The following is a 20,644-nucleotide window of genomic DNA, read 5'->3' as shown; positions in this document are numbered from 1 at the left end:
AGTTTTTCATTCCAGTTTATATTGCTCATTCGTTATACTTGTCTCAAAACTTCTATCTTTGACAATCCTCGTTCTTTCATAACATGTTCTGATGGTGTGTATTTCTCACTTCTCTTATATTTTTCTCTGGTCTCATATCATTTCATCCATTCTAGTCTATGTCCTTGCAAAGCGTCTTATTAAGACAAACATATCTGCCTTTGGTTGAGGGTGTTAACCGTGCTAAAGGACAAAACCACTGCCATTTCTGGGTAACCTGTTAGCAGATAGTTACATTGCATAGGACTTGCTGTATTTTAATCTGAATATTTTGATCCCTTTCTACTAGGGTGTAGATAATTTGACATAGAAAATTTTATGAGGGCACCAGTTATAATGAATGATTCCGCTTACTGATAGCAGTACATTGTTTTACCTTGTTGCGATGACCTGCAAATGTTTTTTGTAAGATATCTGTGTGCCCTATTGAGGCAGTTTCTCCTCGCTTTCTGATTTGTAATCTGGCTTGTGCCTGAAGGCAATTTTCTCCCGATGGTAGCGAAAAGATGACAAAGTTTTTACCCCTTCTAGGCTCTATTAGACCAGTTGATTTTCTTAATGCCAGTGTCCCTGTTTGGGATGGGAGATTTCTGTTTACTTCCTGTTCTGTCTGATACCCAGCAAAAAAAAAATGATTTTCACTCATTGTGTTTTATATGGTTAGCTGTCCAATTTTAGGTTCTTATTCAACTTTTTCCATGTAGCTATAATGTGTGTTATGCTTTGTACAGTGCGAAGGGAAGTGGCGGTATAGAAGACAATAACCTTTTTTTCTGGTCATCTTCTGAAAAGTCTTTCTCATGTTCTTCTATCCATTTCTGTTACCCTTTATTTAAAAGTAACAGGTAGTCTTCTTGTGTTGCCTCCATCCATAAGTAGTCATATTTAACATCTTCCATGTAGCTGCCTCTTTTACAAAATAAATACTTGATGCATAGGGATGTACTATCAACCCCATTGTAATTTGGTTATCTGCCCATTGATCTTCGTGTGACTAGTGATGGCTGACCACTGAATTTTACCAAACACAAAAGATGATTCACTCCTATGTTATATGAATATTTGCATAATAAGATCAGAATCTTTCCTGTTCAGTAAAGCTAATAAGCAAGAAATGCAGATCAATTTAGGACAATTGTCACGGGAGCCTGTAAATGCAATCTCTATTTATGTTTGTTCTTCAAAAACAGAACAATGCAAATACTACTTTAAATATCATTCAGGGGGTTATAAATTCTGTGTAATGGCAGCATTTCATTACTTGTTTGGTAGTTTCAGTGACACATGTTTCTCATTGTACAGTTACAAGGCTTGCAGAGTCAGCTGGAGTTCCTGGAGCAGTCTATGGTGGATAAATCTGTAGTAAGCAGACAAGAGGCCAAAATTCGAGAACTGGAAACACGGCTAGAATTTGAGAGAACTCAAGTGAAGCGCATGGAGGTAAGAAGAGTCCCTGACCTCTTCCGTGAATGATTTCATTGCATCTATTGCTATGTTAGTATGCTTTGTATGCACCTGTGCTCAGTTGATCCATATGTTCTGGTATTACCATGAATAACATATATTGTAGAGATTTAATAACCCCCAAGTGCAGTACCAGTTGAGTTCTAAACGTGGATCACATGCAGCACAGGTGCTATTAAAGGACCATTGTACAAATACTAGACATCCAGTACTGTTAATTTCATTTTGGGTAGAGTGTAGCGAGGAAAGGCAGTGCAGGATCTTATTTAAACCTGGGTAACTGTATTTTAAGGTCAGTTAAATCTGTACCTAATTTTGACATTCATTGAACAATGAGATAAGAAAATTAAAGAAATAACTTCATGGTGTAATGTCTTACCCTAGCATAAATTATAATAAACATGTGCTCCTTCCTTGGTTCTATGTAAAGGACTTCTTTAAAGCTTGTAATGAGCAGTACCTTCCTAGTGCTACAAAACAGCAGAAAAAATAGATTTCCTTAATGCTTCATAAAATGTATCTCACATTTTTTGATTTTGTAGAATTTTATATTCTACACCAAATATAAAGAAAAATCAAAATTTGCAAAGTAAGACTTCGAGACTTAAAGTGGACCATGGAAGCTCTGCCCAAAAAAGGCAAGCAGAAAACAAAAGACTAATCGCCAATATTTTCTATAAGCTTTCTGCAGCTGATCTCTGTAATACTGACTTACCATGCCTTGTTTAGCACTGTGTCTCTGTGTAGAGTCAGACATCTTGATAGAGCCAGGGCTTTGCTTTCCTATGTCATAGCTGCCCCCTGATAGGCGGTAAGGGAATATTCAAGAAGAAGCTGGAGAGGTGCAGAAAACAGTCTACAGAATGAATGAAGCATAAGAAAGGATATCTTGCACTGCATGCCATCAGGTATAGCTTCTTCTCCAGCAAAGTGAACATTGAGCATCACAGCAGTGACATCACAAAATCTTAGTCCAAGTTTTTTGATAAGACTAGCAGTTAGAGACAGCTGTGATGAGCTCACACCGAAGATATACAGATGTGAAGTTCAAGGTGTTTTCAGGTGGCATTCCAGAAAAAGGTAGATAGGTTTCAGTGTACTGCTTAGACGCAATTATTATTTCTAGATGTTACCAACTTTTTTGTGTTTGTTTTTTCTTAACTCCAGGTCCACTTTAAAAGAAAACTCAAATACCGTATTTTTTTTGTATGTGTAATAGTTTTCTAAATCAAGATAGAGTACTCCAGTCACAGTTTCATGCTGTTCCTCCTACAGAGTTTGGTTGCCCGGTTAAAAGAAAACATAGAAAAGCTGACAGAAGAGCGAGATCAGCGAGCCGCTGCAGAGAACCGTGAAAAGGAGCAAAATAAAAGGATACAGCGACAGATCAGGGACACGAAAGAGGAGATGGGAGAACTGGCCAAAAAAGAGGCTGAAGCCAGCCGCAAAAGACATGAACTGGTAATTTATAGGTGTTTTGCCACAGTATAGATTTATTATACTTTTGCCATTTAGGACTACTTCTGCTAATAGTGAACCTGTGGCATAAACACTGTTGAGGCCCTTGCTTTGTGAACCAATTAAATACCTATTAACAATTTGAGGGATGTTAGTGTGGTGCTGCGGGTTACTTCAATCATTTCACTTGTTGATGTTGACCTGGTATTAAAAAAATTAATAAATACCTAAATATAAATATGTGTGTGTGTGTGTGTGTGTGTGTGTGTGTGTGTGTATATATATATATATATATATATATATATATATATATATATATATATATATATATATGTATATATGTATATATATATATATATATATATATGTATATATATATATATATATATATATATATATATATATATATATATTATAATATTATACCCCGTGTTTCCCCAAAAATAAGCCCAGGTCTTATATTCATTTTGGCAGCTAAAGACACAGTGGAGCTTATTTTTGGGGTAGGTCTTATCTCATGTGCTGTTCTCTCTCTCCCCCTCTCCCTCCCTGCCTGTCAGGAATCCCCAGTAGAATTGAGTAAAATTGCTTGTAAGATGCTAGTATTCACTCTATTATATGATGTAAACTGTGTATGTTTCTGTAATATAATTGTGTCAAATACCTTCCTATAGCGCCGCTCGGCGCTTCCGTGACCTGCCAGAGCTCTCTTCCCCGCTTCGAGCAACCGCAGAGGGAGGCCGAGATTCCCTGCGTAGAGGAGGAGAGCAGCGGGAGGTCAGCTGAGCACAGAGCAGCGCTATACCAAAGGTATTTGACAATATTATGTTACAGAAACATACACAGTGTACATTATTTACTACTGTAATAGAGTGGAATCTAGCATTTTACAAGCACTATCAACTACTGTGTTTGTGTGTGTGTGTGTGTATGTATGTATGTATGTATGTGTGTATGTATGTATGTATGTATGTATATATATATATATATATATATATATATATATATATATACATACACACACACATGAAAAGATATAATAAAATAATTACAAAAATGTGAGGGCTGTAATCACTTTTGTGATACTGTATATGTGTGTGTGTATATATATATATATATATATATATATATACACACACACACACACTATCACAAAAGTGAGTACAGCCCTCACATTTTTGTAATTATTTTATTATATCTTTTCATGTGTGTGTGTATATATATATATATATATATATATATATATATATATATATATATATATATATATATATATATACGACAACACTGAAGAAATTACACTTTGCTACACTGTCAAGTAGTGAGTGTACAGCTTGTATAACAGTGTACATTTGCTGTCCCCTCAAAATAACTCAACACACAGCCATTAATGTCTAAACCGCTGGCAGCAAAAGTGAGTACACCCCTAAGGAAAAATGTTCAAATTGTGCCCAAAGTGTCAACATTTTGTGTGGCCACCATTATCTTCCAGCACTGCCTTAACCCTTTTGGGCAAGGAGTTCACCAGAGCTTCACAAGTTGCCACTGGAGTTCTCTTCCACTCCTCCATGACGACATCGCAGAGCTGGTGGATGTTAGAGACCTTGCGCTCCTCCACCTTCTGTTTGAGGATGCCCCACACATGCTCAATAGGGTTTAGGTCTGGATACATGCTTGGCCAGTCAGTCACCTTTACCCTCAACTTCTTTAGCAAGGCAGTGGTCATCTTGGAGGTGTGTTTGGGGTTGTTATGTTGGAATACTGCCCCACGGCCGAAGGGAGGGGATCATGCTCTGCTTCAGTATGTCACAGTACATGTTGGCATTCATGGTTCCCTCAATGAGCTGTAGCTCCCCCGTGCCGGCAGCACTCATGCAGCCCCAGACCATGACACTCCCACCACCATGCTTGACTGTAGGCAAGACACACTTGTCTTTGTACTCCTCACCTGGTTGCCGCCACACACGCTTGACACCATCTGAACCAAATAAGTTTATCTTGGTCTCATCAGACCACATGACATGGTTCCAGTAATCCATGTCCTTAGTCTGCTGGTCTTCAGCAAACTGTTTGCAGGCTTTCTTGTGCATCATCTTTAGAAGAGGCTTCCTTCTGGGACAACAGTCATGCAGACCAATTTGATGCAGTGTGCGGCGTATGGTCTGAGCACTGACAGGCTTACCCCCCACCCCTTCAGCCTCTGCAACAATGCTGGCAGCACTCATATGTCTTTTTCCCAAAGCCACCTTTGGATACTGAGCATGTGTACTCAACTTCTTTGGTTGACCATGGTGAGGCCTGTTCTGAGTGGAACCTGTCCTATTAAACTGCTGTATGGTCTTGGCCACCGTGCTGCAGCTCAGTTTCAGGGTCTTGGCAATCTTTATAGCCTAGGCCATCTTTATGTTGAGCAACAATTCTTTTTTTCAGATCCTCAGAGAGTTCTTTGCCATGAGGTGCCATGTTGAACTTCCAGTGACCAGTATCAGAGAGTAAGAGAAAAAACACCAAATTTAAGACACCTGCTTCCCATTCACATCTGAGACCTTGTAACAGGTCAAATGACACGGGGAGGGAAAATGGCTAATTGGGCCCAATTTGGACATTTTCACTTAGGGGTGTACTCACTTTTGTTGCCATCGGTTTAGACATTGATGGCTGTGTGTTGAGTTATTTTGAGGGGACATCAAATTTACACTGTTATACAAGCTATACACCCACTACTTTACATTGCAGCAAAGTGTCAGTTCTTCATGTCTTCATATATCTTTTCATGTTGTCACATGAAAAGATATAATAAAATATTTACAAAAATGTGAGGGATGTACTCACTTGTATGAAATGCTGTATGTATAGATCATATTTGGGTATACAATTTTTTTGCATCTTTAATAAGCTGCAATGATTTTCATAATGTTTATTTTTAAATTCTATAGCTTTTCTTGTATTTACAGTATATCAGTCCATACAACTTTAGATCATATGTATTCCCTAACTTCACATTACTTTCCTCCATGCAAATGTTTGTGTTGAACTCATATTGGCTTGTGCATCGAAAAGGGCTAAAGACACTACTGGTTAATGTATACTGCTTTGTTCAGTCTTTACAGGCTACTGTATATGGTAACACTGAAAAGTTTCATATTTCTGTAGGAAATGGATCTGGAGAGCTTGGAAGCTGCAAATCAGAGTTTGCAATCAGATCTGAAACTTGCTTTTAAGCGCATTGGGGATCTTCAAGCCGCCATAGAAGACGAGATGGAGAGTGATGATAATGAAGACCTCATTAACAGGTATAGGACCTTTTGACTCTCTTATGGTGGTTGCTATAATTGCATTTTCTTTAGTAATAACAGAAATTTAGCCCTAATGTTGTATTATCTGGTTTGTTTGAAGCATATTCAGCCACATTTACCAACACTTTTGGGCCCCAGTAACAGTTTTCCTAGATTTCATCACTTTGGGTTAAACAGCAGACTTATCCCAGAAGTGACTGGCTGTGGAGACATCCATTGAATCTCAAAAACATTGGACTTTAGTTATAAAAGTGACAGCTGAGAGAACATTGCATCAGTCAGCCTGTGTCCAACAAAGTACAGTCATGTTTTCCCTTTGCAGTATAGGAAAACAAAAAGGAGAATTTGTATGGTTGATGGTGGGCTGCATGACCTGTCTGAACAATACATCTCACACTTTGATAAACGGGGCCCGTTACTCCATTATTCATGTTACTTTTCTTTTTTCATCTGACACTCTCTCATGTTTTATTTTATTTCCATGTTTTCAGTCTACAGGACATGGTGACCAAGTATCATAAACGCAAGAATAAAAAGTGAGGACATGGTGTTAAGTTATGATTTTAAATTGCCCTTAACTTCAGCATGCATTAAGCAACAATAACTCCCCTTTCAATTACCTTCCCTGGAAAGATCCCTTATATAACTGCATGGTTCCTCTCTCACCCAGACAAGTGCATGTCTGTTTTGTTAATCCCATTGACTATGTTATGAAGGTTTCTTTTTTCTCAAAAGTATTTAAACTTCCTAACCTATTTATTCTTACAGCAATTTACAATATAATATAAAAAGGTTGTAACTTGTTGATTGTCCTGTGGAATTGCTTCTTTTTACACAGTGAGGCAGGCTATACCTGTGCAGTCTGCTGTCCATTCATTGAATCATAATGTTAATATAGGTTAGCTAAATCCCTCTGTATTATGTCTGCTGCAGTGAGGGCTGATTCAGTGTGGGAAGACGCGCAAAGTCATACATTTTCTTGCACTGCATGAAAACACTCTGCCTTATACAGATGCACATGGGTGCCATTCATTTTTAATGGCGCCCCATTGCATCTCGCAAACGTGTGTGCCAGCTGCCAAAACACATGGTTCTGCATTTTAGTGCAATGGAAAAAGTTGTGCCTGTTTAATGTATGTGCATTTCATAGATGTAGGGCAGCCCATTGAAATGAATGGGCTGCCCTAAACGCACAGGAACATGCAAAAAAAAAAAGTGCATGCTCGGACACACTATATGGTGTGAACAAGCCCTAAAGGCACCCCTCTCTATAGTTTTGGATTTGTTGATGAGAAAAAATACATTCTTTAACTTAGACAAATATGTCATATTGGGAATAGTACAAATATTAGTTACTGACCCTGTGTCTATCTGTAGATTTATTTTCCAGTAGGTTTGTAAATGCAGTCTTAACCACTTCAGTCCCGGAAGGATTTACCCCCTTCCTGACCAGAGCACTTTTTACAATTTGGCACTGCGTCGCTTTAACTGCTAATTGCGTGGTCATGCAATGCTGTACCCAAACAAAATTTGGGTCCTTTTCTTCCCACAAATAGCTTTCTTTTGATGGTATTTGATCACCTCTGCGGTTCTTATTTTTTGCGCTATAAACGGAAAAAGACCGAAAATTTTGAAAAAAAATGATATTTTCTACTTTTTGTTATAAAAAAAATCCAATAAACTCAATTTTAGTCATACATTTAGGCCAAAATGTATTCGGCCACATGTCTTTGGTAAAAAAAAATGTCAATAAGCGTATATTGGTTTGCGCAAAAGTTATAGCGTCTACAAACTAGGGGACATTTTCTGGAATTTACACAGCTTTTAGTTTATGACTGCCTATGTCATTTCTTGAGGTGCTAAAATGGCAGGGCGGTACGAAAACCCACCAAATAACCCCATTTTGGAAAGTAGACACCCCAAGTAAATTGCTCAGAGGCATGTTGAGCCCATTGAATATTATTTTTTTTTGTCCCAAGTGATTGAATAATGACAAAAAAAAAAAAAATTACAAAAAGTTGTCACTAAATGATATATTGCTCACACAGGCCATGGGCTGTGTGGAATTGCACCCCAAAATATATTCAGCTGCTTCTCCTGAGTACGGAGATGGGACTTTTTGTGAGCCTAGCCGTGTACGGGGCCCCGAAAAACCAATCTATTTCTAAGGGCGTAAATTTTTTATTTTACTCACTACCTATCACAGTTTTGAAGGCCATAAAATGCCCAGATGGCACACCCCCCCCCCCCAATGACCCCATTTTGGAAAGTAGACACCCCAAGCTATTTGCTTTGAGGCATGTTGAGTCCATGGAATATTTTATATTTTGACACAAGTTGCGGGAAAGTGACACTTTCTTTTTTTTTTTTTTTTTTTTGCACAAAGTTGTCACTAAATGATATATTGCTCACACAGGCCATGGGCATATGTGGAATTGCACCCCAAAATACGTTTAGCTGCTTCTCCTGAGTATGGGGATACCACATGTGTGGGACTTTTTTAGAGCCTATTTTGGAAAGTAGACACCCCAAGCTATTTGCTGAGAGGCATGGTGAGTATTTTGCAGCTCTCATTTGTTTTTGAAAATGAAGAAAGACAAGAAAAATTTTCAATTTTCAAAACTTTGTGACAAAAGTGACGTCTGCAAAATACTCACTATACCTCTCAGCAAATAGCTTGGGGTGTCTACTTTCCAAAATGGGGTCATTTGGGGGGGGTTGTGCCACCTGGGCATTCCATGGCCTCCGAAACTGTGATAGGCAGTGAAGAGTGAAATCAAAAATTTACGCCCTTAGAAAGCCTGAAGGCGGTGCTTGGTTTTTGGGGTCCCGTACGAGGCTAGGCTCCCAAAAAGTCTCACACATGTGGTATCCCCGTACTCAGGAGAAGCAACAGAATGTATTTTGGGGTGTAATTTCACCTGCAGGCATCATTCTGGTATAACCACTCAGTCGTGAATGGCGTACCTGAAGACAAAAAAATGGTTAACAATAAAGCACAGTAAACAGTAAAGTATAAAAAATTGCATACCTGAAAAGCAAACATGATAAAACATAATAACAATAAAACATTGCAGAATAGAATACAGTAAAAAAGAGCAGAACAATAGAGAGAGAATAGAGAGAGAGAGAACAATAAAACGACAGCTGTTTTTTTTTATTTTATATTTTTTTTTTTGTGGTGTTTTTTTTTTTTTTTTTTTTTTTTACACTTTTTTTTGAAACTGTAACTTTTATAGCTGTAACAGGTTTCAGGTTCGGGTCTCTCAAAATGCTATGGCATCTTGGGAGACCCTGTGAAAGTGCGCCTAGTCTGTGCAATGCTGTACCCTACGCTAATACTCAACTAGTGAATGGTAGCGTTCAAAACATTCACCAATGCTAAGACCAGGATTGTCAGGACAGGAGGGACAATAATAGCAGGTGTCACGCCTATATCCGCGCTAGCTGCAGACACGACATCTTTTTTGGGGGGGTTCGTTGGGTAGGGGTATTCGGGAGGACATAAAGAAAATGCCTCTCATGCAGCCGACTGCATTTGGTTGGGGATGTGAATGGGGGAAGTACGGGTGCTGCAGAAGTGGTGGGTTCCCAATTAGGATTGGCGAATGCAGCAGGAAGGGCATTATGGGCACGACGGGCCTGTGTTTGTCTTCTTCTTGGTGGCAGCGGGACACTACTTGTGCTTGCCACCTCACCAGCTTGAACTGCACTTATGGGACTCGCCACATCACCAAGTATTACTGCAGTGCTGGTTTGACTACGACCGGGGTGTACTAGGCCACTGGTGCTTGCCAGTTCACCAAAACGCTACCAAAAAAACTGTTAGCGATCGCAGGGATCAGGCCTGACTCTGCGAACGCTGCAGTTATGCGTTTAGTGTTTTTTAAGCGTCAGTGATCAATCGATACTGCACTTGGGTGGGCTGGGCGGAGGGGCAAAACGCAGGTGCTATCAGGTATCTGGGCTGATCCCGCTAACACTGCGTTTTTGGGAACCCTAAACTGCTGGGGACGCTAGTACAGATCTGATCGGATCAGATATTGATCCGTTCAGATACTATACCACTAAGGGAGGTGTACGGTGCGTGCGTGGGTGTTATCGCTACTGGCACTAACCTGGCGCTGCCTGGGGCTGGTGCTTGCCAGTTCACCAAAACGCTACCAAAAAAACTGTTAGCGATCGTAGGGATCAGGCCTGACTCTGCGAATGCTACAGTAATGCATTTAGTGTTTTGTAAGTGACAGTGATCGATCGATACTGCACTTGGGTGGGCTGGGCGGAGGGGCAAAACGCAGGTGCTAGCAGGTATCTGGGCTGATCCCGCTAACACTGCGTTTTTGGGAACCCTAAACTGCTGGGGACGCTAGTATAGATCTGATCGGATCAGATATTGATCCGTTCAGATACTATACCACTAAGGGAGGTGTATGGTGCATGCGTGGGTGTTAGCGGTACTGGCGCTAATCTGACGCTGCCTGGGGCAACGCATATCACCGCCGGGCGATCAGGGGGCTAAACCTTTATTAGGTAATAAATGGCGGGTGCCCTGACACTATAAAAAATAAACTAACTAACCAGCGTCACCCGTAACAGTTATATGGTGATCACTGGTGAAAGGGTTAACTTGGGGGCATTCAAGGGGTTAAAACCTTTATTAGGTAGTATATGGGGGTCCCTGACGCTATAAAACGCTGACGGCGAACCTAAATATTTACATCCCTAACTAGCGTCACCAGTGACACTAATACAGCAATCAGAAAAACGATCGCTTAGCGACACTGGCGACGGGGGGTGATCAAGGGGTTAAAACTTTATTGGGGGGGTTAGGGGGGTACCCTAGACCTAAAGGGGGCTAATACTAACTGCCCTACCACACTAACTGTCACAAACTGACACCAATGCAGTAATCAGAAAAAAAAAAACTGCTTGGTGTCAGTGTGACCGGGGGGGGGGAGGGGTGATTAGGGGGGGATCGGGGGGTGTAAAGTATGCCTGGCATGTTCTACCATCACTCGGATGTCTTCTTTCCTAAGTGCCGGAACTCTGTGTACTATACAGAGGCAGGAGAAGAATCTCATTGGCTGGGAGCGATCGCGAGGGGAGGGGGCACGAATGGATGCCTCCCCCTCACCTCTGAATGCTCCCAGTCAGAAGCCGACCGATCGGACCCCCCGCCTGCGGCAAGCAATCACGTACCAGGTACGTGATTTTGCCTGCCCGTGCCATTCTGCCGCAGTATATCTGCGTTAGGCGGTCGGCATGTGGTTAATCTGACTTCACTGACCGGAGGCAGTGACTCTGGAAGTGATCAGCTTGTTCAGTCTGAGTGGCTGAGACACAGATCACATATTGTTTGCTGTCTGCGTGTCTTGTTAAATTGGATACCTATGTGATTATGATGAGCATAAGTGTAGATGGCTAACTGTAGATGCATCAGCATTGCAACAATGAAGAATGCGGCAGGAATGAAACCTGTATGCATCATGGTTCTTCCAGTGCATTCCCACTTTAAATTCTTGCAGAACATAATTTAGTAGAACTTAATATGAACTAAGGGAGAGTGCTCATGAATTCTCATTTTATCTTGTGTTTTTTTATGGCACATTTTCTGAAAACATTTGTTTTTAGAACTGCTGCCAAACAAAATGGAGCCAATAAAAGAGGCATTCTTCTCTCTCCACAGTGTTCACTTCAAATAGCCAATCAAGTTCTGGAGGATTAAAAACAAAAAATTCACATGGGGACCGCTTTGGTATTAAATGTGACAATAGGTTAGGAAAATGACTCTTCTTTAGTAGTTTAGAGCCAGTGAATAGATTTTTAGTCCGCAGAGACGGCTTCTTGCTGTGGTTGATGTTGATACCCCTTGTTCATTTGCTGAGTAGTCAACAAAAGTTGATACTATATAAAGAAAAAATCAGTGCGCTACCCAGATTTGAATAGGATTAATATTGTGAATATAGGTGGATATAAATATAGTTCATATAGGAACTAGTTAGTATTATGAATCAGAGGTGCAATTCCTCATTACAAGCGATGTTGTCTTCACTAAATCTTCTCTGTATCTTCTAAGACAGTGTAAAAGTAGTAAAGGGGGCTGCTTACCGGAATTGATGGATCCCTATTACAGAGATCATGCGGGCTTGAACAGGTTCACGCCGGTATCAGGAACAGCTGATCTTTGAGCAGAGACAGAATTCCCTCCACGTCAGAAGTTCAAATTTCAGAGGCAGCAATCGGGAACAATCTTCTCTATTCACTGCTCCGACAAGACCGCTCATAGCAGGGGATGGTATATTTTAAAAGAAAAAGAAGCGCTTCATTGTGCAATAGTTTTAAAATGCTTTAATCCATGAACGGCCAACTGACATCCAAAGCATTGGCAGGGCAAACACAGTTGCAATTAAAAACCACAGCCGAGGCCGAAGCTGATCAGCTGAGAGAGTGGTGACGTCAGGTCCTCTGGCTCCGCGGAGGGCGGAGCCAGAGGACCTGACGTCACCACTCTCTCAGCTGATCGGCCTTGGATTCATAATACTAACTAGTTCCTATATGAACTATATTTATATCCACCTATATTCACAATATTAATCCTGTTCAAATCTGGGCAGCGCACTGATTTTTTTCTTTATATTGTGTAAACCTCATGTTCAAGGTTTTAAGTTGCAGCACCCAGGACTATTTGTGTTTCACATACCTGCATTTTTTTGTGTCTTCATGTATCACTTTTAAACGGATTTTCACATTTTATTTTTTCACACTGTTTTATCACCACTGGGGGTAGCGCAGAATGTTTACTATACATTAAAAAGTTGATGCTAGAAACTCTGAAACTCAATCCGATGTATCACCTGTTAATGGGCCTGCTCCAGCCAAAATGACAATAAAAATTCTTCCTTAAAGTGTTTAACCCAAAAAAAAGATCCTTTAAAGCATGTTATACAGCACAGTGCTTGTGCTGTGTCATTTGGCCCCCTGTATCACCTAAAATACCTGGCTGATCCTGCCTGGCTATAACCCCACCCCCCCCTGTGCTGACTCCGATATATCAGGGCTCAGCAGCCGGAGTCACCGGAGTCATCCGTGCGTGCCTCCATCATCCGCAGCCTGCTATCTGTGTCCTCTGTGCTCTCTCCCCCTCCCCTTTCTACCTGTCAGCTTGTGACAGTGCCTGCCCCCTCAACTACTGCTGCTCAAATAACTTTCACATCTTCATACCATCCCCCCCCCGTGTTGTAATCCTGTGTGCCCCTGTGTGAGTGATTTATAAAACAAAAGCCTGCTATACCTCATTTCACAGGTCTTCTCAACTATCACATAATCAGCTGGCTCTCTCTCTCTCTCTCTCTCTCTCTCTCTCTCTCTCTCTCTCTCCTCTCCCGAGTGATGTCAGCGGGGGGCATGTCGGCGCTGCCCGCTGCATCTACCGGACTGGGAGAAAAGAAAGCCAGCCACTCATGTGATCACTGAGAAGATCTCTGAAATGAGGTATAGCAGGCTTTTTTTTTTATAAATCACTCACACAGGGGCTCACAGGATTACAACACAGAGGAGATGGTATGAACATGTGAAAGTGGCTTAACCAACCACTTTCATTAAAACCTCTATGGATTATATTATGTTTGTGCATCTTCCTGTGCCTGCTACACAATTTTTCCCTTATTTCATGTCCTGGTCTCAATGTGGTAGGAAGTAACTGACTTAAAATTTGCCCAACAGAGATACAGGCCATAGCAGAAACCTGACAAAAGTTCTAACCCATTTCCTTTCTATCAGCAGTTTGAAAAGAAAATGGTCTAGCTGGAGTTAGGCTTTATGAAGACTTTCCCCTTTTACATAACAGTAGACAAAACGTGAAAATAAAAAAAAAAAGAAAAGTTAATGCCGCGTACACACGATCGGAAATTCCGCCAGCAAAACTCTGATGAGAGCCTTTTGTCGGAAAATGCAACCGTGTGTATGCTCAATCGGTCTTTTGCTGGCGGAATTCCAGCCAGCAAAAGACTGAGAGCATGTTCTCTATTTTTTGGTCGGGAAAAGTTCCTATCCGAAAATGCGATCGTCTGTACAAATTCCGACACGCAAAATTCCTACGCATGCTCGGAAACAATTCTACGCATGCTCGGAAGCATTGAACTTCATTTTCTCGGCTCGTCATAGTGTTGTATGTCACCGCGTTCTTGACGGTCAAAAGTTCAGAGAACTTCTGTGTGACCGTGTGTATGCAAGGCAAGCTTGAATGGAATTCCATCGGAAAAAACATCCAAGTTTTTTCCGACGGAAAATCTGCTCGTGTGTTCAGGGCAGAGTAGTTTTACAAGCCCTAATTTTCTGTGTAGTAAATATTTTGTTCTTCAACTTTTAGCATGTAGGAGCTCCAAAAGCCTTTGATTGATAGTAGTTTGTATGTGGATCATAGGTTTAGTTAAAGTGTTTCTAAAGGCAGGAAATCTTTACCCTCATGCTTTCCTTGCATTAGGTTAAAAAATGTCCCATTGGTTATATCGCTTCTTCACCTTCTAAATACTTACCTGAGCCCTATCTCAATCCAGCGCTGTGCCCGAGTGTAGCAGCCCTGCTCTCTCTTCCTGTCTTAAGTGAGAGCAGTGATAGCTATTGGCTCCTGCTGCTGGCTGTCAAATCCTGTGAGGAGGGAGTGGAGGGCAGGGCTGAGCCAGGTTGTATGCACTATAAATGCACACAGCCTGGCTTCAGAGCGAGCCTGCAAATGCACCCCCAATTTAAGCAGTTTCTTATGGTGATGCACCAAGATAAGGAGGTACCTAGAGCGTCAGCAGTTGACCCAAGAAGAGAAGGTCCTGGGCTGCTCCATGCAAAACCACTTCTATAGAGCAGGAAAAAATAATGTTCGTTATTTTAGAAAAAAAATTAGTCACTTTAAACCTTCACCGAAATATCTATCAGTCCTTCAGTGGTCACTCAAATGACTTTGAACTTTAGTGTTTTTTCTGTAGCTGATGCACAAATGTTAATGCCTTTATTGTATTACAATGTTACTTGTTCTGGCAAACTTTGTCAGTTTTTAATGTCCTGGGAGTATGAGTTTCCTTTAATTGTAAACTTATTTTACTCGAAATTTGTACATTTATGTTACTCAAAAATTTATAGTAATGAGTTACTAGTCAAAAGATAAAGGTTACAATATGCCTCGTGTCTCTAGACAGAAAAAAAGCTTAATACCATGGAGTAAATTGTTGATTGCCGCTAATGCCATGTAACCGTTTTCAGGCATGCTTTCAATTTGAGCAGAGTTTGTCCCATTCTCCCATGAGAGCTCTTGGCTGCCTCAGTTGAAGATAGAAAGGAAGGATGTGAGGAAGAGAGGAAGACACAAGAGGGTTAAGGGGTGAGGAGAGGTGGTGTTGCTGTTTATACTATTACCCAGCCAAGCAGGAAAAAAATTATTTCCATTTACTAGCGGTGCAGCCACAGTTGTCGTTCCCTCCACACATAATGAGAGCAGGAGGCCACTCTATATTCAGACAGTGTCACCAGAAACTGCTTTAGGAAAGCAGGGAATGGATTTAGCAAATCTCCACAGCGGTGTTGGAAATCAGATCAGCGGTATGCCAGGGTGGGAGGAAGGAGGGGCGGCTGACGGATGTTTCTGTGTGCCGGGAGGAGGCGGCAATTTATAGTACAGCTACATATGTCAAGCAGATTTACAAGTTTGCTAGGTCCCTGTGTAGGTGTAAGTCAAATGGGAAGTGATTATGGCCTTTGGTTCCCCATACTTACTTTAAACACACTGTTTACTTGGTCCATCAAATTGTTATTCATCTCCAAGGAGAAAGTCGTTAAATAAGGCCAATTCTTTAGCTGCCATCACTTTCCTCACTCACTGCAGGGGACAGTTATTATTTTTGAAACAGATACAGGACTATTTTTTCCCACGTGTACCTTCTTTTTTCTGGACGCTTTATAAACCTTCTGAAACAAACAAACATTTTTAACTTAAATAAACTCTGTCAAGAGTGGCAGAGTTTTAGATTGCTCAGTTAACATCATTTATTAGAGAGATGGTGTTGGATAAACCATTTCTGTTTTAGAACCCTAAAGCAAACTTATTCACGTTCTAGTTGTTAAAACAGCATTCTTTTTAAAAAATAATGAAAATAAAAAGCTCTAAAGTCTAACCAAGATTGATAGTCTAGTTGTGGCTATAGCTTATATCTTGAGGTCACCAGTTATGAAATCACATTTCCATCTTTTCCAATCAATATCTTTAACTTTGAACACTAGATTTTCATTACATATGTTTTGAGGATTTAACATCAAACAGTTGGACACACACAAAGGTCAGAACCACTCACCAGTCGCGGTTTTCCAGCATGGATTGGTGGCCGGAGAGCCCACCTTTACTCTCTGGCCAGGCTCAAATCTAATAGGATCCATATTCCTGTTCCACTCTCAAAATTTCTTAGGAGTCCTGGATGTTAGAAAGCAAGTGGGGAAGTCTTTTGATGGACATCAGCGGACTTTGTTTCTTGGTGGTGTCCTATGCCCAGAGGTTTTCAGCTGCAAGATCTACCTTGCAGTTTGGTCTTGTGAATTGTCCTCTACGACCATGAGGTGACTTTAAACTGTGTCCACTGGATGTTTCATGTTTTCTTTTGGTGGAATTTACATAACCTAAGTTGAAACAACTTGCTTGTTTTCTTTCTCAGAACCTCTGAGAAGGAGCTACTCTGAAAGATCTTAGATTATAGTGAGTGATTCTTATAGCTTCTGCACACCCAGTTTTGGGGCAACTTGTCAGGTCTCTGATTTTGACTTTGAGGCTTGGCCTTATCAGTGGCTCTGGATATTAAATGAGCAAAAAATGACAACACAAAGTGTTTCACGTTTTTATTTTTTAATTTATATAGAAAAAATTGACTGCACCAAGGTGTGAAAATCATTTTAAGATCATCTTTTATTTAGAATGCTCTTGTCATTTTTGTAAATTTTTTTCATAAATTCGCCTGTAAAGCAATCTCTCTGATGAATTGCACCAGCTGCCGGCGTGAGGATGAAGAGTTCAGCTGATGACACATTGCCGTGACAGCAGCCTTTTAATACACTCAGTGCTGCAAATTAGTTTTCTTTACAGAGCATCACTAAATATTATGTAACGCTGCCTTGGCTGAAATATCCACTCTCTCTTAAAGCCTAACCTGCCGCCCAGCCTTCTGCTCTAGTCATCTCCAATACGGACGTCAGGCCAGAAATGCTGAAATATTTATTGATTTTAAATTATTGTAACAGGCGAGTCGGTTTAAATTACCCTTGCTGCTTTCAGGTTTGCAAGCAGCTGCTTGAGTGAGTCCGTCGGCACCGCAATTGGCATTCCCATTTGATCCTAAACCTTTACCAAGCTGTCATAATGACACAAGTAGATTTTAAATGCAACAAGGCGCTGTGGGAGATAGCAGAACAATACAGAACTGTGAATTCTATTGCACATTTGTATTACAGTATTCACTGTACCTGTATGCTTGATGAAGCTTTTATGTTTTTAAGGTGAATTGAAAGGAACGAGCCAGAATCACTGCTTTGTGGCATATGTTAAGGTTCTTGCCATTAATGCATTTGTTATCTGTGCCCATAATTTTCCCTATATTGCTTTATAATATGTGTAGCCAAAGCTTTTCAATCTTTTATTGGATGGGGGGGGGGGATTAGAACCCATGTGAACTTTAATGCAGTTTGAGGTGATTCAATCTGCCCTATTGACCACTATTGCTGAGACAAAAATAGATAGGAAAGCAACATTTTACGTTCCTTACGCTACACAAAACTAAGAAAAGAAATGGCCATACATCCAAATCACTAATGGATCAGCAACAATGCTGGTGTGCAAGAGGTAACCTCATTAACAGTGAGTTGTTTCTGATGCTTAAATCTAGGAAATTATAAAGGCCTGCTCTGTTTTAGCTATCAGCCTAACTAACATTCAGGTAAAATTGAAAGTGATTTTAAATACCAAACAAGTTTATACTTGCCTGCTTTGAGCAATGGAATTGCTCAAAGCACCCGGCGCTCCTGGTTCCTCACCTCCATCCACGAAGTGCCCCCATAGAAAGCCACTTTCTATGGGGGCACTCGTGCAGAATCGCTCCCGAGCCTGTCTGCATTTATTGACACAGATAGCAGGACTCAGCCCCAAGCAAAGCCCAAGAGACCAGGAAGTGAGTAGAGACGAGCTGCAGACAGGCACAGCACTGGATCGAATGAGGGCTCAGACAAGTAAAAGGGAGGGGCCATACTGATGCCCTAACATTTTCTACCTTAATGCAATGTTTAGACTTTATAGCTACTTTAAAACACATAGGGGGTTAAATTCAGAGTGAGTTATAGCAGATAAACCTGCATCCCTGGTGCCAGGGTGTGGGACCATTATCTTTTAATTAGGGATTGAAAAATGTATAGGTAAAGTAGAAAACCTGCTGTCATATATGGATCAGGGTTCACTTGCTTTAGTATTGTTCAAGTACCAGCTTTCATAAAGTTGAAAGCTTCATAGGAATTTAGAGGGGTTCTAGTGTAAAAATAGCAAAAAACTGTCATAAAAGAACTATAAATGCTGTCATTGCATTTTTTATGACCTTAACCCATTTACAACCATGGAACACATAAATCAGGCATCATAGAAGCGGCCTTTATTCTTGGGCACTGCATATATACTCTCTTGTGTTTGGAAGCGTGCTTGATTGCGCACTCCCAGCACTGAAACCAGGCTATAACTGACAGCTCCGGGTCTCTTTCTAGCGATCGGGAGCTAGGAAAACCGACTCACTCTCATGTAAGCACTGTGATTAGCCAATCACTGTTGTCACCACTGTGAAGACCTGCCCCAGTAATTATTTTCTATGTAGAGGAAAAGATATCCAGAGTCCAGAATGCATGAAACGAGGGTGTGTAATTTTGAATCGGAGTCAAAAAGTGTAAAACTCTCTATCTATAGACTTGTCCTGCATCAGTGATTCTGACTAAGCCTGGCAAATGACAATTGGAGGTGGTCAACATTGCTGATTTCCATGTTTCTTAAGGAGCCCAATACAGCAGTATGTATTAAAACTACCAATCAATGAGCCACAGTTCACTGGTACACTGTGACCATATTTACAGGCAGGGGCGGCCCGTCCATTAAGGGTCCATTAAGGGTGCATGGGTGCCGCCCCCCCATCCATGCGTCCGGCCCCTTGCAGGACGCCAGATGCATGGATTCCAATTGGGGGGGCTTTAATAGGCTTCAAAATAGGGTGGGCTCAGAGAGCAGAGAATGCGAACCGAGATCACCCAGGTGTGTTACAATAGCGAATGAATATTCGTTACTGTAACACTGATCCTCCTCCTGGCCAATCAGGAAGCGGATCTTGAGACCCATCACCCCATTGGCTGAAAGGACAGGCGATCCTACTGGATGCCTAGGAGGAGGGAAGGAAGCCGTCGTGATGGATGGAGGAGAGGAAACAAGAGCCACTGCCTGCCACCTAGGTGTGGTAAGTCCCGGACCGACCGGCAGACAGCCGCCACTGTTCACAGGGTATGACCAAAGGTTACATGGTCCTCGTTTTTAGCTGGTCAAAGGTTCAGTCAAGCAAACGGTTTCTGAATGTGCTCTTTAATAAATGTACCTATACAAATAACAATAGTGTATGCCATATATCCAAGAAAATGAATTGACTATTTGGACGGTAACTTAAAAAATTTTTTTTTTTTTCTGAACATTATACTTAACAGTAAAATCTAAAATCTGCAATGAAACATTCCTCAAGTATTATCACTGCTGTTATATATTGTTTTTTTTATCATACTAAATCCAGGAATGGCTAACGTATAAATCCTTGATTGCATTCTTCTATCCTTATCTTTTTCTCTGTCCTTACCCCTTACCTTTTTAAATAAACTAACTTTGTAAATGCAGATAGCCCATACTTTATGATCTTGGGGAATTAAACTAATGAACTGTATATTATTGTCTAACAGCGATGGAGATTCAGATGCAGATTCTGAGCTTGATGAACGAGTGGATGGTGTAAAGTCCTGGCTGTCTAAGAACAAAGGTTCTTCCAAAGCCTTCTCAGATGATGGCAGTTTAAAGAGCTCAAGGTTGGTGAATGTTAATGTGAAATTTTGGTTCCTTGTAATTGAATATGTCTGGGCTTCTTTAATGTGACATACTCCAAGGATATGTTCAAACGGTTGGTTAAACGGGGGCGTTTGGCAGGTAGTTCTGACCCGCAAATGCCGGTAATGATTATTTGTGCTGAGCTTAACTGTGCAGTCTATATGCAGACAGTCCAAGGATGTCACATTGGGGTGGTCCAGAAAATTAGATGCAGTGTTTAAGCAACAGCTGATCATTTATTTGTATGCAT

General features: G+C 40.9%; 1 protein-coding gene across 17 annotated transcripts in view; it reads left to right on the top strand.

Annotated features, from left to right (window-relative positions):
- MYO18A (myosin XVIIIA) overlaps window positions 1–20,644 on the top strand; it is a 498,725-nt gene that overhangs the window by 443,583 nt on the left and 34,498 nt on the right. For 14 of the 17 annotated variants that reach the window (XM_073616822.1, XM_073616820.1, XM_073616823.1 and 11 more), the window contains 5 exons: window positions 1,342–1,479; window positions 2,779–2,964; window positions 6,115–6,254; window positions 6,749–6,793; window positions 20,253–20,375. In XM_073616822.1, coding sequence (XP_073472923.1) covers window positions 1,342–1,479; window positions 2,779–2,964; window positions 6,115–6,254; window positions 6,749–6,793; window positions 20,253–20,375 — 632 coding nt within the window. The remainder of the gene's footprint in view (window positions 1–1,341; window positions 1,480–2,778; window positions 2,965–6,114; window positions 6,255–6,748; window positions 6,794–20,252; window positions 20,376–20,644) is intronic. The other 3 variants (XM_073616821.1, XM_073616818.1, XM_073616810.1) reach the window with 1 other exon arrangement.

This window comes from Aquarana catesbeiana, linkage group LG02 (assembly GCF_042186555.1).
Source record: "Aquarana catesbeiana isolate 2022-GZ linkage group LG02, ASM4218655v1, whole genome shotgun sequence".
NCBI classification, from domain to species: Eukaryota; Metazoa; Chordata; class Amphibia; order Anura; family Ranidae; genus Aquarana; species Aquarana catesbeiana.
Note: the sequence above shows the minus strand (reverse complement) of the source record. Positions and strands in the feature narration are given on the sequence as shown.